Source organism: Letharia lupina, assembly GCF_014066315.1.
Source record: "Letharia lupina isolate WasteWater1 chromosome Unknown contig_2, whole genome shotgun sequence".
NCBI lineage: Eukaryota > Fungi > Ascomycota > Lecanoromycetes > Lecanorales > Parmeliaceae > Letharia > Letharia lupina.
In genome coordinates this window covers 2,005,064-2,029,840 of record NW_023502971.1, presented here as the reverse complement: position 1 = coordinate 2,029,840, position 24,777 = coordinate 2,005,064, and the positions used below count along the sequence as shown (strand labels likewise).

The following is a 24,777-nucleotide window of genomic DNA, read 5'->3' as shown; positions in this document are numbered from 1 at the left end:
CCAGAACGAGAGGGCAATTAAGGCTAGAGTACAAGTATTACACTCTCTCTTTCTCTTGCGCCATATCTCCATTTGTGAACATCATGAGCAGGCGTACTGTAGCAAGGTTGAACTTGTTCTGGTGTCCATATATTACATGCTTAACGTTAATGCTGGTCATAGACTTCTTCGCCTTGCCTGACCGTAAATGCTCAATCTGATAGACACCTAACATCCATGCCTGCCAAGTTCTTTACCTGACCTGACCCTGACCCTGACCTGACCTGACCTGATCGTATATGATCGTCCATCTGATACCATGAGGTTCACTCATGGGCCGTGTCACATTATCTGCCCTTCAATTAGCGGCCATTTAGTCGTCCTCAGCAGCAAAGACCAAGCTTACCGTGCAGTTATCATCCATCAAAATTGCTTCCCCCTCCTCTCCCAATACCACTCCCTCACCCCCACCTGGATCTCCAGCACCGGCCTGTCTAGCCCGCAATCTCGCAGCCAATTGGGCCAGCATATTTCTCTGAAGTACCAGTCAATCAGTCAACGAACCAACTGACCCACTCTGCGAACCCAACTTGTACTGCTCGCATTCTCATAAAGGGACCATCAGCACGTACCGTGATGAAAGTATCTCTCATCCCGCCTTTTCTTTGCATATCATTCTGGCTGACGATCTGATAGCTTTGATGCATCCTCTTTCGGCTCGATAATCCTTGTTCTCGAGGTTCGTCCTCGTTGTTGGAGCCGCGGCCAGCTCTCCGTCGGCCGGTTATAGAAGAAAACCCGGACGAGCCATTGGTGGCTGAGCTGATGTTGATGCCTGCTTGAGCGTCTTCTTGGGCACGGTGGTCCGGCGAGAAGATTTTAATGGTGTGATCGATGCCGGAAACAGCTAGAACCGGCTCGTATGGGTGGCCTAAAGTTGGTGGGTGTTAGAAATAGACCTCCTTGTAGAGCTCTTGATGAGAACTCACCTTGCACAACGTTCACGACCTCATTGTCTCCTTCAAGAATGTTGACCAGCGCAGACGTCTTCTTATCCCAGATGAATAAGTGACCACCATCACTGCCGCTCACAACATATTCATCTTGTAAACCAAAGAAATTGGCGTCCTTAACGGTCTTGACGTTGCAATGCCCACGATACTGGCGGCTATGGGTCGAGCATGGCACACCATTCTCGACCTTTTCTCGCAATTTGCCCCTATCTGAAGCGGACTGAAACATGAATTGTCGCTCTTCTGCCGTAATGTCTCCATCGTCGTCGTCATCATCGTCCGCATCGCTATCGCCGCCGTCATTATCGCCGTGGTCTTCGTCATCTTCGTTGGCGTCCTCATCAGCCATGTGCTCCGCAATCTCATTATGCAGATCATCAATCAGTATCACATCAGCGTCGGAGCCAGCATCTTCTATGTCGATATCGGATCCAGAGGCTCGCACGGAGGATGAATGCGAAGCGTCCACGGCCATACCGTCGCCGGCGACGGGGCTCTCCATCATTCCGTCGGGACTTGTTGCGGTGCCGCGAATCGTCGAAGCTTCTCCAGATCGTCTGATCAGGCTAACTCCTTCAGCAACATCTTCTTCTTCATCAGGATCTATATCCTCTTGCGCCTTGTCTTCCTCGATCTGGGCAGTACCCAGCCCACCGAAAGCAGTGTCGGCGAATTGAAAATTGACACCCTCTCCAGCATTCATCAGAAGGCCCCTTCCAACCTTAAAAGCCCAGTACTTCGTGGCCGTCTTCTTGACTTGAATGTAAGGCCTTGGCCCGTCATCCGCGCTTCCAGGCACGGGCACAATCGCGCTCGATAGATCTTCTAGGGGCATCTTAACAGCATTGGCGAAAGCAATAACTGCAGCGGTATCAGTCTCAAATATCTTCCGTGTTTCATCTCTTTCAAATCTTGATGCATCAAGATTCGGGATTGCCTTTCCTGTAGCCAGACCGAGTAGATAGGGGATGAGCCATTCATCAATACCAGAAAGCTCGGCGCCGTCTGGTATTGGGTATCGCGGGTTATGCCTTCGCTGGTTCTGTGGTCTTTTGAAGCCTTGCAATAGAGCGTCAGGGCCTCCCTCAAGCCAGAGCATGATCGCTCTGAGGAAGTCATAATTGAAGATCTCTCTCTCGGACGGATTCGGTCCTTCATGTGGCGCAGCACCAATCTCTTGGAACAAATCGAGAGCAGGACTTGGTATCGGACTAGCGGTCTGGATTTTGCCACCAAGCATTCGCGCCAAAGTCCCTGCGGCTTGTACAATGCGACGAGACGAATCTCGATTCGCTCGGAGCGTTTGCTGCAAGATTACGTCCTCGTGGAGAGGATTGACCGGATACCTCCAAGACCGTGAGATCTCATCCATCTCCGGTAAGCAAGTAGCAGCGAGCCCGAGGGCGGCCGTGAAAGACGGGATGTGATGAGAGGGCTCAGAAGATGGTGAGGCATCACGAGATGCTCCAAGAGAAAACATTAATTTGCGTATCTTAACAAGGCTTTTGGCAATTTTGAAACTCCTCTTTTGAGACTCGCTGAGAACGGATTCCCTTGCCTCTTCAACCATGTAGAGAGGAAGACTTGGGATAGCATCGCCCATGACGATGTCTTCACTTTGCCCATTTTCGTATCGTACGCGCAGTGCTAGGTCACCGTCTTCATCCGAGTGCTCTTTTGCACGCCTCGACTTTGAGCTGGTCATGCCCGCTTCGAGTGAAGTTGTCGATCCTTGCTTCTTCCGCTTGCGCTTCCGATCCTCAGATTCCCTAACCTTGCCTTTTCCCTTTCCACTCATCGAAGCATTGACACTATTTGTTTCCCCTTCTCTCACATCTGGAGACCGAACCAAATCAAAGCTGTAGATATGGTCTCCTGACCAACTAGCAATTATTTCATTGGGATTAGCATCACTAATTTTGCAGGCCGTGATATGGCCGTTATCCGTTCTTCTCATCTTCCTTCGCCCCTCAGGTGCAAATTTGCGAACACAACGCGTGGCCTGTCCCATCATCTCGTTTTCTCGCGAAGACATGCTGTTGGCCGGAGAAGCTCTACCAGGAATCCCATGCTCTTCCTCTTTGTTCCTCCCGAGCATTCTGCGGTCATGTAGGAAGCAATGGAGATGTGCGCCGCCTAGTGCGATGTAGTGAGGCTGGCTTGCTGAGCAAGAGATGGTATTGAGGTCGAGATTGAACCTTTTGTATGATATCAGGGGTGGAGGAACGTTCGTATTGTCATGGTCTGCTCTATGAGCTAGGAAGCCTCGACCACCTCTCGGAGGCGGATACGAAGAGGAGGGTAATCGTAGATCGAATTGGCGTACCTGTCATAGCCTTCAGCATATACTGTTTGGTGGCAGATCTAAGGGTCTGACCTCCCCATCTTCTGAGCAAGTCAAGAAGAGATTGGGAGATGACTCCGTCACAATCCTCTTCACTCGATCAGCATGTGATCTATAAATCCTTGCGTTCGTATTTCCATCACTCAGATATTTCACACCCCTGTACATATTTTGGAACCTTTGCCCACGTCCAGCAGTTGCCATATTGGGCCCCATAGACGGTTCGACAGACCTCCCACTGTACTCGATATCAAAGACCCGGACTTCAGCGTCTCCAGCTGCCGTAATGAGTGTGCGGTCGTTAGAGTGTGGCATGAATTTGACGGAGAATATGTTGGCAGTATGGCCCGTGGCGACTGTGGTAGTAAGGGCAAACGGTGCCACTGATGAGTCCGGTTGGTATGTGTGGATATTGAGATGCTGGTCATCACTGCCGGAAGCCAGGAGCCTTCCAGATGTCGACCAGCTGCAACGGCTATGTCAGTACCGTCTTCTTCCTTACCGAAGCAAGCAACAACAAATTACTTGCCTTAATGCATTGACACATCCTGAATGTCCACCGAGTTCGTTGACAATGTCTAAATCATTTATCCAGCTTCTGTCTCCATACATCCCACTGATAGCTGAGTAATTCGACCTATTGCCAAGCTCCCGCCGCAAGAGGCGGTCTTGTAATGTAGGCTGCATACTGAGGTCTTGCAATGACGAAAGTTTGGTGTACGAGAAAAGCAAAGGTCGAATGGTCAGCCTATACAGAATTCTGGGCACCAGCAGATGGGGATTATGCGTTCAGTCATGGCATGGACGATATCCTTATTTTTAGCACATTGGATTCTTGAGGTTGAAGTATACAGCTCTTTTGGAAAGAGGTAAGACGGTATTGGGCCGCTCTCGGTGAATCATTTAGCGTATGCAAAATCCCTTTCCAATCTTGGCACTGGGTCATATCACGCAACGCATCGATCCAAATGATCAACTTCACAACTATAAGTCGGATTGTAAAAATCCTAGCGACGTTGTAGTCGCAAGATATGTCTCAAAATAAGCTGGTATATTGAAGGATCAATTTCGAATTACAATATTAGTGGAATCTAGAAGTTAAGAAAAAGGAGATGCCCTCGAGTGAAGTGATCCGCTTGACGCACAATCCTTAGATACTCGTAACTGTACTCGTGGATTCCAGAAGTGAGTTACTTGATAGAGCGAGGACACCAATAGATATTTCCACTCAGCGGCATGTCGCTTGATCTATTGGTGTCCTCGCTCTATCAAGTAACTCATTTCTGGAATCCACGAGTAGATCAATCATTTACTTACAGATTTTTAATACTTTAATAGCTTTTGAGCCGCGGCGATAAGGAGTTTACTTTGTAAATAGCGTTTTAAACCGACGGAAGTTGGGGAGAAGACCAATGCCAATAAATCCGAAGACTTTTTAAGACGCGAAAATCGGCTTTTAACAGAAGCCTTGATTGCAACAGGGGTTCTCGGGTGCTCAGTAGAGCATAGCGAGCATGTCAGCATCTAGGACTTATAAATATTCCAGCTTGTTAAAACTGCCGTTGGTCCATTCATCTGTCACCTATACACTTTTTGGGGATGGTGAGCATGGTCATGAATGTGCCAACGCACCCCTGATTCCCCAAATGGAGTATCAACCGAGAGTTCCATCCCCAACTCACATCAAGGGCCAAGGTTAGCTTCCTCTGTCAATCTTCACTTCTTCCCCTTCATTCCTCGTTCCTTCGCCGTCGCCCTTTCACCGTCAAGAACGTCCATCATGCCTCTTGCGGTCTCCACCCTCTGCAACTGCATTTGAATGTTTCTCTCTACACTGCCCAGCTTCTCAATATACTCAGCAAGCTGGGCATTATCCCCTCGAACCCCGGCTAAAGCATCTTCCATCCTCGCATTGGCACGTCCGAGTGCCTCCATTTCTGCAATGAGTCCATCTGACAAAGACTTGGCTGCCAAATCAGGGTTGCATTCGATTCTATTGGGATAATTATCAATAGGTGAGGGCGTTAGGTCGGTGAATTGGGCGTAGCTGGCCTTGTGTAGACACTTTACCTCGTTCTTCAGGGAGTCGATCCCACTCTGCATGCTCTTCTTCTCAGAGCACCACTCATGTTTTTCCGCCTTTCGAGCTTGAGACTCTGCTGCACCTTGACTCTGTAGCCTTGTGGACAATTCCACAATGCGTGAGTATTGAGCGTCCTTGGCGGCTGTATGCTCTTGGGTCTGCTGTATGCTTTGCTCCAGTTCTTCCAGTTGTGCTTCAAGAAGCTCTATTTTACCCGTCAAACTTTGTCGTTCAATGGCTAGTTTCCCATTCTCCGCGCGAGAGGCTTGAACCCTTGTGTCCAGGTCTGCTATGTGAATTTGAGCTTGGGCGTAGGCAGAGGCCAGGTCTGTGTTCTCGCGCTGAAGCGTCTGGATGTTAAGATAGTCCGTTCCAAATATGTGAGGCGGATTGCCAGAGTAAGATGTGTATGATGCGGGTGTGGATGATGATAGTGCTATAGGGGGGAGTGCGAACGTAGCAGATGACGTTGGCGATGGGGATGGTAGCCTCATCTTAGGCGACGAAGCGTGAAAGGACGCATCTATTCGGGTCCGGACCACGTCAGACGAGATCCCCTGTCGGGTCGTGAGAGATGCCAATTGCCCAACAGCCTTTGGCGTCTGTCCTGCTTGGGAGCTGTGCGGGCTTGTGAATGCGTCGGAGGACTGGGAGGTATGTGATTGTTGTGGACGAGGCAAATGGTAGCTTTCCAGGCGTCCAGGGTCAGTGAAATCAGACCTCCTCTTTAGTCCTAAAGGCAGGCGGTTCGGTTGGTTCATATTGGAGATGTGCGCTACGCCCAGCATCTGGAATATCTCACAATCTGCGGGGCACGCGCACACTCTGAGTTGGGGGGAAGGGTTTCAACAATACCAGCTTGAAGGTTTGAGCCTGGAGGACGAAACAGATTCTACAGGAGTGCTGGATGTTGGATGTTAGTGGGCGCTGGACTCGGGCAGATAGCTGATAAATGGATCAGCGCACCTGCAGAAATGTACGCCGGCGCAATAGCAAATAAGCCCGGCAGACGCTATCCCGTCACGAACTCCTCAACTTCTGGGCGAAGTCCCCTCAGGACCGATATAACTCGCGGCCATGGGCCTCCATACCCTCCTTCTAGCCGCTGCGTATGTATGAGGTATCAATTATAGCCCCAATCTGCCCAGGTGGAGTCTCCGAGTAGGAGGATACTCCCGCCGGACTAACGCTCGAAAGACCATCAGCGTTGAAGCTTGTAATGCATGTAGATCTCTTTAAGAATATCCAAGGTATCCAAAAGGGCTAGATCGATGTACGAGGCGCGTTGGGATTCCTGAGTAATCAGCTCGTTAATTATAGTGCTGACTCAACATCTGCAGGCTAAAGCCCACGCCGTTCGAAAATTCGACGAGATCTTTGAATGCCTGGTCAATGAGAAGGTGAGCCTGAAATTAACATCCAGTATCGCTTGTTACGTCTAGTATCGCTTGTTACGTTATATAGAGGATAACTCGCACGTCAAGCGAGCCCGGCGTGGTGGCGTGCCACTAATTGCATCTTTCTTTAGGGTAGTCTGTAAGATGAGCGACGCTGGTTCGGGGGCGGCTAGCCATAGTATTGCCATGGTTCGGGTTGTTTGATAGTTGGAGGGCAAAAGCGAAAGTCGAAGGGAATGGGCGGACAACCCTGATAGTGGGCGCCCAGGATGGCTAGTATTGGAGATGTGGTCAGGATTTCAACTCATCTGATTACTGCTCAATAATGTTCAACTTACAAAAGCGAGTCCAACCCACTCAGCCCCAAGTCAACGGAGCAAGTGCTGCTTGGGTGCGACCGTGAAGGAACACATTCTTTTCATGTCCAACGCGTCCTTCGCCTTCGCGCATGGGCCATACTCTCAATATTAGGCAGCTTTCCGGTCTGGGCCCATAGAGCCGATGTCCTCGCTAACATTGGAGGCGAGATTGCGGATTGCGCTCTCAACCCACGAGGTCTCCCGATTCATGACCTCATTCTCAATCCACTGGATGAGGTCAAGCTCCTCAAGCAGCCCAATTATCAGCTTTCTGTACATAGACAGTATTCGGCATAGATTTGAAGGACTTTGGACCTCTCCAAAGCTTTCAAGATCGCGGGCAGAGTATGTCAATTCCCTTTCCAGAACCATAGCTTCGGCCTTCCAACCATCCCCAATACCTTCAATGAAGTCGAAGTCTCTACCGGTCTTTCGACCATTAGATTCACGTTGACCACGGACTCGTAGAGCTTGTGCGAACCACGACTCAAAAATATTGAGGATGTGAGTATACTTTCCTTCTGAATCCAAGAGATTACAGATTTCCGAAAGGTTGTGTGACAAGAGCTGCGCCTTCTCGGCAATTTGGACACCTGATCTACCTTGAGACCATTGGACTAACGATGACTGGTTAATAAGGCTCTGTTGCTGGTGAGCGACCTCCTTGAGCTCAGTATGCTGTTCGTAGAGAGCACTGAACCGGTGCTCAAAAGACCTTTTGGCGCTTTTCTCCCATTGAACTTGTACAGAGAGGGCGGAACGGTGCAAAAGGTGCAATTGAGCCATCTCCATTTGCAGGTCAAGAACCTCAGCAGATGGAATCTCGTCCTTGCTCGCCGGCTGGGACGACAGGATAGGGGGATCTGGCTGTCTGTTTTTCTTCGGGCTAAAGTGCTGCTGCATGGCCGAAAATGCAGGTCTTGGATGTTTTATAGATGACTCTCTGTGAGTGAAGACTTTCGAGGGCAGAGGGTTCGATGTGGCAGTGGGTCTCACCTGCTGGCTCAAGGACCGGCCATGATAGGACTCTCTGGCGTTTGACTGCGGATCTGATCCCGTAGAGCTTGTCCTTACTGGAAGACGTGGCTGGGACAGATTTCTGTGATCCTGACTTGGATATGCTCCATTGCCATTGCTGCCCCTGCTTGATTTGCGGCTGGTTGAAGGTTGCCTCGGAAGATGGCCAATTTTTGCAGAGTCTCGTTTCGAACTTGTTCGTCCGAGACTGACAGGCGGCGGCATACCAGCATATGGCAGCAGTTTTCTGGATGGCAGCATAGTAGCAGCCTTGTTTTGAGCCGTGGGAGATACTGCCGAAGCCTGTATTTCCCCGAGTGCAGCAGGCTGTCCTTCAGCTTCGTAGCCGTCTTGCTCGGGAAAAGAACCCATCGGCTTTGAGAATGGCTTGATGCTAGTCTTCTGAGGAAGCATACTTCTTCGACGCAAAGGTCGATCACCTTGGGCTATTGCTTTGTCCATGTCTTGGGAGGCTATTGTAAACACGTAGTTTTGCGGTGGTGATCAACAAAGGCACCAGTCTTATACCCCCTGAGTCAACGCAGTATGGCAATGGGGCTCTTGCACAAGGCCGCTGATTAGATAGAGACGGCGGTCATGAGGATTGAGAGTAGGATACTGGAGGTGTGGGAGATGAGGTGTTGTAAGAGTGCCCATATTTGTTTATCTATTTAAATCACGTGCACTACTATCAAAAGCGCGCCACTATTAACCTACCGGATGATCTATTTAGCGTCGTAGGGCAAGTATGGGCTGGTCTTAGACATTACGGAGTTTAGAGAACTAATTTGTTTATGGAGATTTGCTTTGAGGATTGAACTGTTTCATTGATTGAATTGCTTTGAGATTCAACAACATCTATGCTAATTCGTTATTAAGGCTATCCAATTCAACCCGGGGACATCACGTGCCGTTCCGCTATCAAGACAGGGCGAATCTCTCAATCGCATTGGCGTACTGCGCTCAGCATGGCATTGCCTTTAGCTCGTGTCTGTACGCATAACAGATTTTCCATCATCTCATCCGTCATTGCGTCTCCTGCCTTCCTTCGTGTCTGTAATGCCATCCCTGGCAGAAGACCGACGTGTATTGCTGGCCGAGCTGATCATCACCATCAAGTATGTATGTTAACCCGATGAATCCGATGACTCCCGCTCCCGATGCCCGAGCAGTAAAGAGCGGGAGTACAAGCAGGGGTGTTGGTAATAGCCTTGGTAGGTATCTCGGGTAGCATTGTAATCGTGAATCGTAGGACACAGATGGCGTTTGCTGTAGTAGAGAACGAGCGGATCTGTTGGATGCAAAGGTCTGCACGTGGGAAATGTTCTGGGTGGTGCCCTCTGACGTGTCTCACGTTCCGTAGCCGACCAGTTTCGCACATCGTTGGCAATAGTATGAGTTGGTTCCAAAGCTGACGCCAGTCATTGAAGGAAATGAGCCGTCGACACTGACAGAGCGATGACAGCGAGAGCAGCGGGCGCAGTCTGTCGAGGGTGAGTGGGAAGGCGATGACTCGGGGGATGATGGTGGAGAAGAGGCGGATGTGCTGGAAGAGCGAGATGTACGGAATTGGATGTCTTTGTCAGGTTGGTTTTGGGGTCTCCCGGGTGGGTAAGCCGCTCGAGTTTGTAGTTGGAGGAAGCTTGAGGCGGACATGGTGTCCAGAAGAGTTTCCGTCAAAGATAGGGGAAGGTCCGTGAAGTGGTGGGCTCTCTAGAGGTTGATGGGTCTTGATTGAAAATGGCGGAATAGCTAATGATGAATAGATGAATGTGAATGTTATGAGATTGGAGGACTTTTTGGCGAGGGAAAAGTAAGTAGAAAAATTGGTATTTAAAGAGATGGATCAAGATATAATTATATTCGTCACCCTTTTCAATCAGCTGCATTGACCAATTGAAATGTCTTCTATGGCTGATGTAAGCCCCCACCTGCACATCCACTTTTTATCTTTCGCATAAGCCCGGTATGGACATCCGGTATGGACATCGTGTTCTCGACCGAAAGGGCAGAATGATTTCGATCAGAGGCCGGAGATTCGGAACTCACATTCGGACTACAGGCTGACACATCGCCGATTCCTCCGCCCATGATGCGACAGTTTAAAACTGGGGTCCGCAAGGGTCCGGCAAAAGAAAGACGCGAGTACGATGACGACCTCACTCTTCGTACCTTGCATCAAACGCCAAGAGGTACTAGAGTACGTACCTCTCATACGTGGAATGAAGATGATTCATTATTATTATTCATAGGACAACTTCGTAAAGCCATCGGAACATACCTTACTATGGCTCCCGGTCACAGTGACTGTGCTACAATCTCTTGGCCAAACCATGGGATGTGGGAATGTCCCGTGGCTCCAAATTCGAGGTACTCGTAAGCATTGGTCAAGTCCAGAAGAGCGAGAGTTTCGTGGCTCGCAAAAAGGTCAGGTGTGGCAACGGGATTGAAGCTGACGGGTGGTGTACTCTTCTATCCTCCGCCGAAGCCATATACCATATACTCAATTGAATACTTTCCATTACGATTCCGGCTCTCCCTAGCCATCAACGAGACCGCACATACCACCCCTTCCGAAACCCTCCATGAGCTATCTCCCGTGTAGTATTGGCAACCCATTGCCGCCAAAAATTCCATACGGCGCGAGAGCAAGCCGCATCGGTCTTTTCTGCAGTTTTTCATCGCTCCGCACCCGCGCCCACCCAATTCTCCGACGGCCGGAGCACTTCCGCACCCCCTTTGCCTTTCAATACGTAGACCGTGTCATCAGCCATAAAGTGTCTGTTGTACCTCCCCAAATGCTCAAAGCATTGGCATCGCGGTAAACGCGTGCGATGTTGGTCTCGACCTCTAGTGATAAGATAGAATCGATATAGCCACCGCCGCCGAGAGACTCCATACATTCCCTAGGCCCGAATTGGCCGCTTTGGCCATCAGAGCTTCCATAGTTGGAGTCAGCACCCTCAACAGTAACATCGCCGCGGGTTTCTTCGGCATGAAAGCGGCTGCGGAGGAGACAGATGCTTGAATGCTGACAGATTGCTCCGATGTTCCCAGTAATGCGACGGCTAAGAACATTGACTGCATGTTCGCTCGATACTCCAGATTTCAGTTTGCCATCGTCCGGCATTCTGCAGGTAGATCTATCGACGACGTCCCACGTACGTAGCGCGCGCGGGCAAATACCCTGCTGATCGCGAGACCACGGCCCCACAGCCCGCACGCGCTGACGGCATCGTGTACTCGAGTGACGTTGAGAATTGTGCTGATCTCCTTTGTCCCTTGGCCGAGGGTCCCGAGAAGACAGGTGCGTGTGTTGGCAAAGCAGGACGAGTCTCATGTTTTCATCCCAGCCGCTGAATCGTTACGCCATTGAGCTTTTGGACTTCGGTTTGAAGAATCTAAGCTCTCACTATGGTGGACAGTCCGCCGCATAGGTGCACAGAAAGCCGAGACGCCTCCTTTTGGCGTCCTTGCGAGTAGAATGGTCATGTTGGGATCTGTAGCGCTCGAGAACCATTCGACGCCATTGTCGGCCACGGTCTGAGGGGTGCACCGTCTAATCTTACCGTCTCCTTCCGTGGAAAAGACTAACCGCCTATAGACATATCAATGCTTCAGGATGAAGTATTTCATAGTATATGACTTCTCTCCCTTCTTTTGTACACGTCTTTATTTACGCTGCCGAAGGGTCGTCGATCCGTATCAAGGACTTTTTTTTGCTCTGTGTATGCGATCTAGATCAACTTCTACCTTAGACTTCAAGCAAAAATACGAGCTTTTCTATTCAGGTGTGTTCTTCTTCCGCAATAGACACACGATAGGCTCTTGGTTTCTTAGCACCTTTACTGCTTGCTGATTCCGTATAGATGTGTCGTTTTGAGACAGAAAAACAATAAGCTGGACTGGGTGCTGGAGAATAAATAGGAATTGATTGATATCATTGAAACAATTACCCCGGGGCCAACAAAGGGAGAGGTCTAGTCGTCAGTATAGTTGACACGTCCAGCTTACCTGCTTTTTCTTAAAAGAAAAAGCTCGTTCCCCAGAGTAGGGATCGCAGAGCATAGGACAGACGGGTCACTCACAGGCTTGTTTCAGCCTCTCGGGAAAAAATGTTTATCTTTGTGCTTGCGTCCGAGTCTCAGCCACTTGATATCACCCTGAGGGTTAGTGATTCGCACGCCTCCCCGGAACATGCCCTTTAGCGATATTGTTTCGCACTTCGACTTACGTTTTCTAATTGCGAATCACCTTCTCAAGCAGCGTTCGATGAGGCTAAGAAAGTCCATTTCGATGAAGATTTCCACGGTCTATCGCATAAAGAGATGTCTTACTCTCAGGAAGCTAGAAGTCCGAGTGTAGATGGACATGAATGAATGGTATTGATATAACCTGCGTGTAATAAGATCGATAGGCTAATAAATCATGGAACAATCATTCAGCAAAAGTAAATGACCATACCCGGTTTCTAGAAAGATTGACACTAAGCCTTCCATGATCTTGAAAACCATGTGCCCAGGTTGGCTTTCATCGGTCATCTAGCTTGCTGAACTCGAGAAGTTATATTGGACGTCGGTAGTACTATCAAGTCTGCACTCGTCCTAAGCAAAACACGGTCCAAGCGTGGGAATGTCGTTTGCTATGGGCTAAACTTCGGTCACTGGCTACCATGTTTCGAGCCGCTTTCAAGGGTCAAGACCGTTTGGCTCAGTTGCTTCGGTTTCGCTTTCCCAGGTCTTACCTGCCTTCTCGTTATACGGTCATCGCGCTTCAGCTTCGGAAAGCCACCTACGAATCCTTAACACTAAAGACATGAAAGGGTCGCCTGAGACTGGGAAATATTCTTTCACAAAGAGTCGGTGTGCGGTGAGTACGTAGGAGTAAGTATATAGGCATCTCTCAAGGTTCTGCTGCAAGCTCTTTACCTTGGCAACAAAAAGTCATTTCGTACCATCTCGTTCAATATAAAAAGACCGTTTCCCCGCAAAACGAAAGAAGTTCTAGCAGCTCATTACAACCAATTCACTATTGCTTCTAGAACCCTTTTTCACAACCCTGCGTCTTGAGCTCGAAGCCCACAATCCCAGAGCCAGATCATCATTCTCGGTCACCTCTTCGAACGCATTACACACCCTCATCAACCTTCGCACTCCACGAGCCGAGCACCATGCGTCTCCACCGTCTTCAAGTTCTGACACTTCTCGCGTTCCTGTCCACAGCCACAATGGCCGCACCTGCCGACAGTGGCATTGAAGCTGAAGATGATCTCATTGCCAGGGATTTTTCGTGCAATCCCACGCAGGCGGACTGCTGGTCTGACGGTTACAACGGGGTACCCGTCGGCTCTTTCTCCTTTATCCTAGACTACATAGATAGCTGCTCGGTCACGATCAAAACGCAGGAGTACCCTAACAAAGGGAGAGTATACAAGCTCGATAGCAACGGGACGGTCGGTTGCGGTAACCGCCCCTCGCCTCTCCCCCTCCCCTGGACTGACAGAACCTGTTTTACCCTTGTGGTCGCTCGTCCTCATAGGGAGAATACTGACGATGAGCTTCTATTCCAGAATCGAAATTCCCCTGGGTCCTCTCGATCAGTCTGAGCAACTGGTTCAATCCAGACTATTGCGAAAGCGGCGACCTTGCATCCGGGCACGGGGTGCTCGATGTGGCGTACTACGCCAACGATACGATCGATTTGGGCAAGAACCCGCACGACCTGAGATGCAGTGGTGTGGGATCTGGTGGGTTACCGGACAAGATGTATCGTTCCCGTATACGCTCCGTCCTGAGTCAATGGTGGGTGTTATCAGGATTTGTTGAGAGGCTGGCTGGTGAAATCCAGATGTAGTAGAGAGCTGATAGCGAAAAAAGGGCCGATCTGTGTGTGTCGGAAGGCGCGATGTGAGAGTGGAGTAGGGGACCCTACCAGGTGTGAGCTGGGTGGTAAAGATGTGTTGCTCGAATGAAGTGTATGTGAGCTGAAGAGTAGCTGGACATATGAAATCGTGGTCGACTCTACGTATAGGAGCAGTAACATGGCCGTGAACTAATTAACCATCCCACTCAAAACGTGGTGATGATAAGCAAAATTACTGTACAGAGGTCCACGTTGCAAGAATTTTGAAACCTTAATCCATTCAAATGTAAGATGATACAGCTTTACACTTCTTCAATTATCATATCTGGTCTATCGTTGAACCATGAATTTCACTGTTTCCCAACATGCTGAAACCACCACGGAGATTTAATGCTCCTCAGAGCGACAGCGGTGACGTTCGTAAAACATCTTAAGCTCACAACCATACCTTTTTCACTCATCGGCCAACTGCAATCGTGGTATTCGACAGCATCAAGCTCAGATCAGACGACTCGCTCGTCGAATAAAGCGTCAGTTCCACACGCTTTGCCCCTCCCGTGATAGTACATCCACCAATTTCAAGGGCCCCGAACTCCACACAACAGCGAAGGACATCCCCAACCCTCAGTCGAATGATCCGCCAGGAGGAATGATCGAACATGAAAGGCGACGCCAAGCGAACGCTCACACCGCAAGTTCCCGCCTCCCGGACAAGAGGCAACCGATGGCGATCTTCAAAAGCGTCGGGGCTGAATTCAGGGTAGATCATCTGGTGCCTCTGGAGGTCCATGTGTACGTCCCCGGGTTGGTCGGCGGGGAGTTTGGCGATGGCTGACGCGCAGTCGGACGCGCTGAGACCTCGTCCGAAATCATGGGCGTTGCAATCGACGGGATATTCGGAGAGCGATGCCGCGGAACTTTGGACGGGCACCGGGACCAGGGCCGGTATGTAACGTACGTGGATAGAGAAGAAGAGGCAAAATGATAAGCGTATTGCAAGCATCTCTGACGCTGAGAGCTAATGTTTTGTGACTTCCGGATAGTTGGAAGCCAATTTCGATCCTTGAGATCCTCCCCTGATGCCCTGCTCTGCGTACCCGTGGGCTTAGTACTAGACTCGATCACAGATCTTGCTAGGTTGGTGCGGGTATGTCCCTTCGGTTGTCGCTTTGACGGCGATCGCCACGATAAATCCGTACCCGGTAGGAACGGAAGTCGTTCTGGTGGCCGCCAGAGCGACATTTGCAGGGATGTTGCGTCGACAGAGCGTGCAAATCAGCTACGAGCACCAGTGGTTGACAGATGCACGGAGTCTGTCAAGCTGTAGTAGGGAAAGGTGGCTTTCAAGAAGCATCTTATCCTGTGTGGTTGTTGTATGACGTTACTATTGCACAAGCTATGTCTTGAATCACAAGGCATTAGGTACGAGGAGATACATGAGAAATTTAACAGCAAGGATGTGGGAGTGATGGGTTCTGAAATTAATGGTCTTATTCATCATGGATGTAAAAGAAAGAAAAGAAAATCAACGGAAACTAAAGACCTCATACTGTCAACATGTACCTCCATACTATACTTTCGATTCTCAGTAGTCAGAGCCAAGGCATACCAAGACTGTCTCAACAATTTCGTTAATCGATACTCGCTTTCAAAAGGCAAATCAGCATGGTCAGAGATATGATACCGCTTGCACCGCAACTTCCGGAGCTTGAGGTATGCATGAGTCAGCGAAGCGGACTTCCTTGCTATCACTATTACGAAGAACACACAATTCGCCACTTTGGACAAACGGTAGGGGAACAAAGATAAGGATCTAGTCGAGATTCAGTAGAGGCACGAATGCAAATCGTTTGACCACTAACACAATGATAATTGTGTCACTTGTACTACGGAACAAAGCCACCAATTCCCTTTCAGCAATGGACTCCGCCGCCATAAGATCCCTCGTAGCCTCGTGGCAGCATCCCGATAGTCATCGTATCAGTTCAGTAAATCGGCTACAAGCACAGCAAATATCACAGAAACCCCACCGATTCACCATCTACACTTGCACGAAAACATGTGCAAACTGGTCTCTGTCCTCGGGTCCAATTGTCGACATACACTCAAGATTGAGTACGTCTTCTGCCGGGAGGCTCCCCGACCCAACCGGTGCCCCACGATGATCAGCCGCATCGACAGCTCTTCCCTCGACCCACAGATACCATTCTGTTCCAAATGCGTGGAGGAGTTGAAGAGGAAAATGACAGCTGACTTTCACGAGGAGAGACGCGAGATGACCAGGGTAGCCCGCGTCAGGGATTGGACAGATGAAGAGATTAGCGCGATGAGGATTGAGTTGCGAGATCAGCTGTATGAGGAGCTCAAGTCTGTTAACAAGCCGCTTCCTCCTTTGCCTGGTGGAGATGACAGCGCGAGTCGTAGGAGGTAAGATGGAAAGAAAGACATATTGAAGAATGACATACTCTAATAAAGGATGTAAGCAATGTTACTACGTGTTAAAGCTATAGTAATAAGCAGCTGTAATTTGTAAAGAGAGTTTCGCGGGAACACCCGTTGCCAAGAGATGGATACTTATCGTGACTGCAGATCCGACTTATCTACCGGGTAAAAGTACACACCTAATCTTCATACCCCGCCAAACCGATTCACACTTCACACTTCACACAGCTCACATTTCACATTTCACACCTCACATTTCTCTTCAACTACCAGAACCATGGGCAAGCAACCCAACCTGTATTCGTTTGACGGCATCGACAGCCTAGCTACAGCCCTGCGAAAGTATGTCCTCCAGTGTCAAAGCGCCGGCTTCGAACGCCACAACGCCTTCAAGGTCGCCGTATCGGGTGGCTCGCTGCCCAAAACTCTCACAAAAGCCCTGCTTGCCCAAGACGATGAAGCGGGGAAAGTAGATTTCTCCAAATGGGAAGTCTTCTTCGCAGATGAACGGGCCGTCCCCCTCGACCATGAAGACAGCAATTACAAAGTTCTGAAAGATGAGTTGTTGGACAAGATACCCGAGAGCATGGGCAAGCCCATCGTCCATCCCATCGACGTGCACTATATGGGTGACGTGCAAGAGATGGCAGACCAATACCAAGACGCTCTCATGAAGTCCTTCGCAGCCAAAGACAGCGTCAAGATCCCCATCTTTGACCTCCTTCTCCTGGGCTGCGGACCGGACGGACATACATGCTCGCTCTTCCCCAATCACGAACTCTTGCGCGAATCAGATGCCTGGGTAGCACCCATCGAAGACAGCCCGAAGCCGCCAAAGAAGAGAATCACGCTGACGCTACCAGTCGTGACGGGAGGGATCAAGATAGCTTTCGTGGCAACGGGTGAAGGCAAGAGGGAGATCTTGAGTAAGATTCTGGATACAGAGGAAGGAAGGAGCCTGCCATGCGGATTGGTCAATGAAGGCGGAGCGGAGAAGGTGTCATGGTTCACAGATCACGGAGCTGTCCAAGGGGTCAGTTTTCCCAGGAGAGGAAGCTTGTGAGTAATCCGGCCGCTATGCACCGGGGCTTTCGACCGTATGGATCCAGCCGCATGGTCAAGAGGTCGGCAACAGTATGTTTAGAATGAAGCAGGGCGTCCCTGGCGTTGACACATTATGAAAGTGTCCCTATACCTTTAACTTCCAATGTGAGTTCCAGGTGTCTAGAGTGCTGATCCTCGTACGTGTGCCTCTCTCCTTTGCTCCCCAAAATCTCCATATTGGACATTTCTCCAGCGCATATCTCTGCTTTTGCCTGAACCTTTTGATTTTTCTCGTTCCATACTTACGATCGCCAGCTAAGTCTCCATGTCTTGACGTTCTTCGTGCCGACACTTCATTGTTCTGCGCGTTTATTGAGTTCGAGGTTCTGCATCTCGCGGTCTTAGGGTTCGACTCCTGCAGCTATGCGTTTTCGGTTCCCTTCGCAAAGCACGATATGACATGCCGAACCGCCAAGTGTTCGTCGATGTCTTGCCTCAGTCCCTCAGAGCGTGCTAAGCTCCTTCTTCGCTGGCTAAGCCCCTTCGGGTTAGCCCCTCCTGCTTACCACGGAACCTCCAGGTAGCACAAAGAGTCCCGATGCATAGTCGAGAGGCGAACTTCCTGGGGATATCCTTGTCTCTCGACTACCCCCAGGGTCCAGCTCTCTCAATCATTCCCCCACACTTTCTCAATGTCGTTCACCGCCATTTCTGCTCCGCCAATGATTGACGCCGACAATATTTTATAGCCCAAAAATGGATACGGTCTGGCGAAGGGGCAGCGGACCGCTTGCGCCGCATGCTTGATTTCATAGCAGACATCAAGAAGTTCCTTCTTCCCCGGATTGCGTGTTAGAAAACACGACATGAAATAGGAAACAAGACATGAAACGTTTTCATGTCTCGGTAGAGTCACAATTGTGCTTGTGTACTTCCAACTCTCAATATTGCTGCGCTGTCACTGTTGTCAAATCCTCTATCCAGCGTTAGTTGATCATATGACGAGTTCATTCGGAAATGATCAAGTTCTCCCATCGGAGACATGGAAATATCTCATCTGCCGTGTTCCGATTGTTGTCCCAGATGTCCATCACAATTGTACGTCCTTTGACGTGCATGAAGCGTGCTACCCAACAGCTCGGGACACTCCGCGGCCTGCCTGCCTACCTCCCCCAAATCGACTCAAGGCATCAGAGACATTTTCCCGATTGAGGTATTTCTATATGCCCCCCAGAATCGAGGAGCTGGTGCAATACCTGGGACTCTTGAAAAGTCCTCTTCATATATACTGTGCTCCTTGGTCAATTCTTTTCACAGCCAAACTTTGATCCTACATCCTTAGCCTGACACCTTCTCCTTATGCTTCGAATCGTAAAGTGCATTAACATAGAGCGTTCATCTCTATCCTCCACATTTCTTCGGGCTGTTGTGCATTTTTGAAAAATTTCGGGCATTGCAGGGCTTGGCTTTACACTCAAGGTGAGCAAACGCTCTTCGTTGAGAGTGTTCATCATCATTGCCTGGTTAGCTCAGTTCTAGGGCTGTAATGTGCAAATAGAGCCTTTAACGAGGCCCAGACATTCGGATTCTCTTATGACTAGGGACTCCCACCCTACAATATGGTTCATGGGCTGGGAGTCCTGTTCGTCCTGTTCGTCCTGCCCATCACATGCCACAATCCATTCCAAACAATCGGGTGTCACCAGCTGCTTTCCTATGTCCGTTCACATTGGAAGACTGACATCGATGCGCTAGGTTGGGTCTATTCGTCGCCGCTCATCTTTCTAAATGTGCTCGGGCTAGAATTCAGGTGTTCTGGCCATCGCTGTGCGAATGTCGGCATTTTAGATTTTGAATCTGCTCTCGGTCTCTCAGTCCGGGTTGCCCAAATCGTCCCCTCAGCCCCCAAACAAAGGTGTCACCTAAGCCTCAAGAATCCAGACACGGTCTCCGAAGGTGTCCGAGCCAAGAAAAGACCGCCGGCCATCGAATACCACACCATCATAGTCCGGGGCAACAACGGAAGCCGCGAATCCAGATTCTAAGACCCTTTGGAGGCGCTGATTGGCCGTCGAGTCTTCGGCCCCCGCAATGTCTGGGTCTCGAAGTAGTCGGGATTCCAGCGGGGAGTTCAAGTTAATTCTTGCCAATGTAAATTCTGCGTTCAGTATGTTTCGAGAGGTGCGGATTCGCTGATGACTCCTCTTGTGATTAGTTGCCGGAGAATGTATGGCGTTTACCCCCCGAGGTAAGCTTTAAACCGGTCAAGGACCTGATGCGGGGGGTTGTGGATTATCCAGACAACATGAGACTCGACGTCGGCCTGCCAATAAATAACGTGTTATATAAAGATAAGGCAATGTGTCCATTCAGGAACAAAGCCGATGCCTGGGACGCATACTGTGAGAATTTTGCAATTTTCTAAGATAGGGCCTTGCTGAAATTGTTGTTTCAGACAAAATTCATCACTATGTATGGCGTCATGAAGGGTACGAGACCGTACTACAAGCCTCGCTGTATCTGTTCGACAAGACAACTGGCAACATGAAACCGCTCACTGAATTCGGGTTCGATGGGGCTATACCATCGACGTTTGTATCGCAACCTGTCAACTTCGTACCAGCGGGTACCATGCACGCTCACCCAGGAGTGCGCCCATCAGGTTCTATACAGGGGAATCGTAGGTCCGCAAACCAACGGGGTCCCAGATCAGCTCCTGGCCACGCATTTAACCCAACCCTTGCGAACCCTTACCCACCCTCGTGGGATTTTATGCCGCCACCCCCAGCTTTTGTCTCTCCAATGGCCGACTCCTCTATGCAAACTGGCATCATACCAGCATCTCAACTTTCACCCGGTGCTGCTGGTGTAAAATCCTGCCCACAATTTTATGGCCAAGCCCCGCCATATCTATACAACTCACCCGAAATTGCTGGAACATCAAGATCTTCGAGCATCTCGACCATGTCCAACACCCTCTTAGCGTCCTGTGGCTCCAGTTACGTTGCGCTAACAGATGATGGCACAACAAGCATTCCGGGAACCCCTTACGCCTCTCACAATGTGAGTACTTCAAGCGAACGTAGCCACGCGTATCCCGGCACGCCATCAAGTTCCCCAAGTCAATATGGACCCCTGGGCATATCTCAAGGAACCGAACGTGACCAAGGCTATAAAATCATCATTCGGCACGTCGGGCCTGGAGTGACTCCGGAGGACCTCAGTAAGCTCCTTGATAAAAAGATGCCTCGGTACGTGCAGCATAAGAAGCCCAAGCCAGGTGAAGACAACAAGTGGTCTGTTACATTTTCAAAAGAGGCGGATGCCAATATAGCTGTAGAGAGACTGAGAGGATGTTCAGAATGTTCTTTCCAAGGGAAGAAATTGCAGGTGATACCGGACACTAGTGGGGCTGCTCGAAGACACAAGGGTAGCGGCGCTCCCATCCTTGGTGCGAGCTCTTCGTCCACTGCCCGGGGGCCAACCATTGTTGATGGATCTCTTCCAGGCTAGCCCTATAACCCAGGGTACCGTCAGTCGGGCTCGGGCCATCACCACAGGACATTAATTTCCCCCTTCTTTTTCGGGATTTGGCGCTGAGTACCAGATTTGAAGTAATGGTTACATAGTTGATCCAACGCACAGAACTCAGTTCTCCACATTACCCTGCAGCTTAATTCTGTCTCCAACGCATGACGACGCGAGTGCTTATTCTTTCCGGGCCTCTCGACCGTTACCCCTCTGTGCTTCCAGCGATCTCATCATTTCAAGAACCTGACGAGTTTGAGAGGAATAATTGAAAGAAAATTCAACCGCCAACCTGCCTCTGTCGGGAGCAATGATTGACCATGAACTTCACAGCCCACATGAATTCTTCCAAATACCAAACTTTGAGATGTCCAGGAGCACAATTCTTGTCTCTCAGCCCCTTCATTGTCAGCATAATTAGTGTATCGATCCCGAAATGCACAGCCGGCTCAGAAACGGTTGCATTTATGCCTTGCAAATCCTGTAGATACTGTACAGATCACACAGAAAGCTCCGATCTCCATACATATTACACCTCCTCTTCGCCTGTCCCCTAAGCCTTCTTCTTCCCAGCCTCTGCCGCCCTTGCCTTCGCTGTTTTCTTCCGATTACTCCGTATCATGACCACGCTCAAAAAGCTCCCTACAACTGCCGAAGCGAGAAGGATGAGAATGACTGGTATGCGAATAGCCCAGACGCGGGGCGGAAAGAAGTCGTGGAGGGGGTGCCCTTGGTCGACGAAGGGCTAGGGGCAGAGGTATCAGCAGACGTTTATGAAGAGACGGGAGAGGGATGTAGAGTAAGAGATAGAGGTAGCGGTTCGAATCTTCCATAGGGCGTACCATGAGAAGCGTCCATGTGGTATAGTAGAGAAAGACTGTAGTCGCTACAATGAGCATTGCTAGCCCGACTAGTCTGTCAAGCTGGGAAGGAGACGTCAGCGGGTCAGGCGTATGCGTGGGTTGGGAGTATCAAACCATGGCGCAATGGGTGAAGGAGTGTATGCTATCCAGCAATAGCGAGAGAGAGACCTCGTGTATGTGTCAGAAAAGTATGCCTCTGTTGAAATTATTCAAATTTGGGCCAGCAAGTGAATCTCAATGTGCCATACAAGTACTGGTAGGGCTGAATCGGCACTAGTGCACTTGACCTCCGGCTCACACCAAACACAAGAAATCCTGCCATGGCTCACTAACCAACTTCAAATCAATATTTCAAATCAATATCCCAAAATCCCTCACCATACGCTCGGAGCACCATAATGATGCTCTCAGCTGTCCGCCTGCCCACCCCTCCTCCCCAAGACACCTACCCATCATCATTCAACCCCCGCAAGCGCTCCCCCCCATCCCGCTCACCCTCCCCAGTCCGTCGTCGTTCACCACCGCGAAATGGATTCGGTGGAGGCTCCTTCCTAAAAGATCCCAGCTCAAAGAATGCCGATGAGCGCGTGCGCCATCTCACAGAGCGTCTGCGCCAGCGTGCTGCAGAGCCTGTGGATTCGAAACCCCTTACCGCCGAGGACAAGCAAGAGCTCGCGAAGAAGGAATACAATAAGCTACTGAGTGCCCGCTCTGGAGGGACCTATGTGCCGCCTGCGCGGCTACGGGCGTTGCAGAGTCAGGTTACGGATAAGGCTAGTAAAGAGTACCAGCGTATGGCGTGGGAGGCGCTGAAGAAGAGTATCAATGGACTCGTCAATAAGGTTAATGTTGGCAATATCAAGAACATTGTGCCAGAGCTCTTCGGAGAAAACCTTATACGAGGAAAAGGTAATTGTTTCTAGGATATCATTCCCAATACCTCATATACAGCGTATTGACCTCATCACAGGGTTGTTTTGCAGAAGTATCCAACGCTCCCAGGCCCAGGCTCTTCCATTTTCTCCGGTGTACGCGGCAATGGTAGCTATAGTCAACACAAAGCTTCCTCAGGTTGGTGAGCTGCTAGTGAAACGTCTAGTCGTACAGTTTAAGAAAGCTTTCAAAAGGAACGACAAGCCGGTCTTGCGAGCTTCGACAACTTTTTTGGCCCAGCTCACAAATGTACAGGTCTGCCACGAGATGATAGCGGCACAGATCCTTTTATTGTTGCTTCACCATCCAACAGACGACTCAGTGGAGATTGCAGTCAGTTTGACTCAGGAATGCGGTCAGCATCTTGAAGAAATGAATCCTGCAATTGCCAATGCAATATTTGACCAGTTCCGGCATATATTGAATGACTCAGACATTGAGAACCGCACGCAATTTATGATAGAGGTCCTGTTCCAGATTCGCAAGGACAAATACAAGGACAACGTCAGCATTCCCGAGGACCTAGACCTAGTGGAGGAGGAAGATCAAATCACTCATCGAATCGGTCTAGATGATGAATTGGATGTCGAGGACGGCCTCAACATCTTCAAATACGACGCTGAATTTGAAGAACATGAAGAAGCTTATAGGAAGCTCAAATCCGAAATTCTTGGGGAAGCCGATGGCGAAGACGATGGGGACGAGTATGAAAGCGGTTCTGGCTCCGAGAGCGGCCCGGAGGAAACCGCAGAACGAGAGTTGGAAATCAAAGATCAGACAAATACGGACCTAGTCAACCTGCGCAGGACGATCTATTTGACAATCATGAGCTCCATTGACTTTGAGGAAGCCTGTCATAAGCTCATGAAGATTAACCTACCCCCAGGGCAAGAATCCGAGCTTCCGAGCATGATCGTGGAATGCTGCAGTCAGGAGAAAACCTACTCTAAGTTCTTCGGTCTTCTGGGGGAACGATTTGCGAAGCTCAATCGCCTTTGGGCCACTGAGTTCGAGGCAAGCTTTGAACATTATTTCAGCACAATTCATCGCTTCGAGACCAATAGACTTCGCAACATCGCTCGATTTTGGGGCCACATGCTCTCGAGCGACGCGACTGGATGGCATGTGCTGTCCATAATTCATCTGAACGAAGAAGAAACCACTAGCAGTAGTCGCATATTCATCAAGATTCTGATTCAAGATCTGGCTGAAGCTCTCGGCATGGCAAAACTCCAGACCCGCCTCAAGGATCCTCTCCAACGCCCTTACTTCGAAGGCTTGTTTCCGCTGGACAATCCTCGCGACACACGTTTCTCCATCAATTACTTTACTAGCATTGGGATGGGCGGACTGACAGAGGAGATGAGAGACCATCTGAAGAATGCTCCTAAGCCTGCCGCGGTGATAGTGCCTCCAGACCCAGAGTCAGACTCAGAGAGCTCAGTGTCCAGCTACTCTTCGTACTCGTCGTATACTGCGTCTTCGCGGTCGAAATCACGTTCATCATCGCGCTCACGTACAGCACGGCGCCGTCAATTCTCCCCAAGCCGCTCTCAAACACCTCCACGGAGGGACTCTGGTAGGGGTAGAGAGCGACGAACACCGCCTAGACGTGGCGCTGGCCGAGCAAGATCGATTACACCTTCCGATATTTCTCGTTCACCTTCGCTCCGAAGAGAACGCAGGAGGCGAAGCCCGTCGTACTCATCTCGCAGCCGCACACCACCTCCTAGATCAGATCGTCGCCGTAGAAGTTACAGTTGAAGAGCCGAGAATGAATGATCGTCAGGGGTTTTCTGGTTCGAGGCTTGTGGGGATACATGGGAATTGATGGTATTGAGTTGCGCTCAAAAGTGCAACTTCCATGTATTCTTGGAAATGCAGATAGATACCCATGAAGAAAGCAGACCAAT

At 49.9% G+C, this 24,777-nt stretch overlaps 9 protein-coding genes across 9 annotated transcripts; 4 read left to right on the top strand and 5 right to left on the bottom strand.

Moving 5' to 3' along the window:
• Nucleotides 1-321: 321 nt before the first annotated feature.
• Nucleotides 322-4,023, bottom strand: HO133_004660 (uncharacterized protein; the record flags this gene model as incomplete). The annotated part of the gene is made up of 6 exons (XM_037295576.1): nucleotides 322-330; nucleotides 386-514; nucleotides 612-910; nucleotides 969-3,318; nucleotides 3,370-3,802; nucleotides 3,866-4,023. The coding sequence occupies 6 exons, from the start codon at nucleotides 4,021-4,023 to the stop codon at nucleotides 322-324; spliced, it is 3,378 nt and encodes a 1,125-aa protein (XP_037157577.1).
• Nucleotides 4,024-5,052: 1,029 nt separating this feature from the next.
• Nucleotides 5,053-6,180, bottom strand: HO133_004659 (uncharacterized protein; the record flags this gene model as incomplete). Its single annotated transcript, XM_037295575.1, has 1 exon — nucleotides 5,053-6,180. The coding sequence occupies one exon, from the start codon at nucleotides 6,178-6,180 to the stop codon at nucleotides 5,053-5,055; it is 1,128 nt and encodes a 375-aa protein (XP_037157576.1).
• A 1,103-nt stretch (nucleotides 6,181-7,283) lies between these two features.
• On the bottom strand, nucleotides 7,284-8,654 carry HO133_004658 (uncharacterized protein; the record flags this gene model as incomplete). The annotated part of the gene is made up of 1 exon (XM_037295574.1): nucleotides 7,284-8,654. One exon carries the CDS (start codon nucleotides 8,652-8,654, stop codon nucleotides 7,284-7,286), a length of 1,371 nt encoding a protein of 456 aa, XP_037157575.1.
• Nucleotides 8,655-10,870: 2,216 nt separating this feature from the next.
• HO133_004657 (uncharacterized protein) lies at nucleotides 10,871-11,322 on the bottom strand (the record flags this gene model as incomplete). The annotated part of the gene is made up of 2 exons (XM_037295573.1): nucleotides 10,871-10,935; nucleotides 10,983-11,322. The coding sequence occupies 2 exons, from the start codon at nucleotides 11,320-11,322 to the stop codon at nucleotides 10,871-10,873; spliced, it is 405 nt and encodes a 134-aa protein (XP_037157574.1).
• A 2,097-nt stretch (nucleotides 11,323-13,419) lies between these two features.
• HO133_004656 (uncharacterized protein) lies at nucleotides 13,420-14,045 on the top strand (the record flags this gene model as incomplete). Its single annotated transcript, XM_037295572.1, has 2 exons — nucleotides 13,420-13,654; nucleotides 13,762-14,045. 2 exons carry the CDS (start codon nucleotides 13,420-13,422, stop codon nucleotides 14,043-14,045), a joined length of 519 nt encoding a protein of 172 aa, XP_037157573.1.
• Nucleotides 14,046-16,215: 2,170 nt separating this feature from the next.
• HO133_004655 (uncharacterized protein) lies at nucleotides 16,216-17,559 on the top strand (the record flags this gene model as incomplete). Its single annotated transcript, XM_037295571.1, has 2 exons — nucleotides 16,216-16,481; nucleotides 16,770-17,559. 2 exons carry the CDS (start codon nucleotides 16,216-16,218, stop codon nucleotides 17,557-17,559), a joined length of 1,056 nt encoding a protein of 351 aa, XP_037157572.1.
• Nucleotides 17,560-19,899: 2,340 nt separating this feature from the next.
• Nucleotides 19,900-21,053, top strand: HO133_004654 (uncharacterized protein; the record flags this gene model as incomplete). The annotated part of the gene is made up of 2 exons (XM_037295570.1): nucleotides 19,900-19,942; nucleotides 19,996-21,053. The coding sequence occupies 2 exons, from the start codon at nucleotides 19,900-19,902 to the stop codon at nucleotides 21,051-21,053; spliced, it is 1,101 nt and encodes a 366-aa protein (XP_037157571.1).
• A 568-nt stretch (nucleotides 21,054-21,621) lies between these two features.
• On the bottom strand, nucleotides 21,622-22,048 carry HO133_004653 (uncharacterized protein; the record flags this gene model as incomplete). Its single annotated transcript, XM_037295569.1, has 3 exons — nucleotides 21,622-21,813; nucleotides 21,911-21,991; nucleotides 22,046-22,048. The coding sequence occupies 3 exons, from the start codon at nucleotides 22,046-22,048 to the stop codon at nucleotides 21,622-21,624; spliced, it is 276 nt and encodes a 91-aa protein (XP_037157570.1).
• Nucleotides 22,049-22,329: 281 nt separating this feature from the next.
• Nucleotides 22,330-24,695, top strand: HO133_004652 (uncharacterized protein; the record flags this gene model as incomplete). Its single annotated transcript, XM_037295568.1, has 3 exons — nucleotides 22,330-22,840; nucleotides 22,902-24,307; nucleotides 24,387-24,695. 3 exons carry the CDS (start codon nucleotides 22,330-22,332, stop codon nucleotides 24,693-24,695), a joined length of 2,226 nt encoding a protein of 741 aa, XP_037157569.1.
• Between the last annotated feature and the right edge of the window lie 82 nt (nucleotides 24,696-24,777).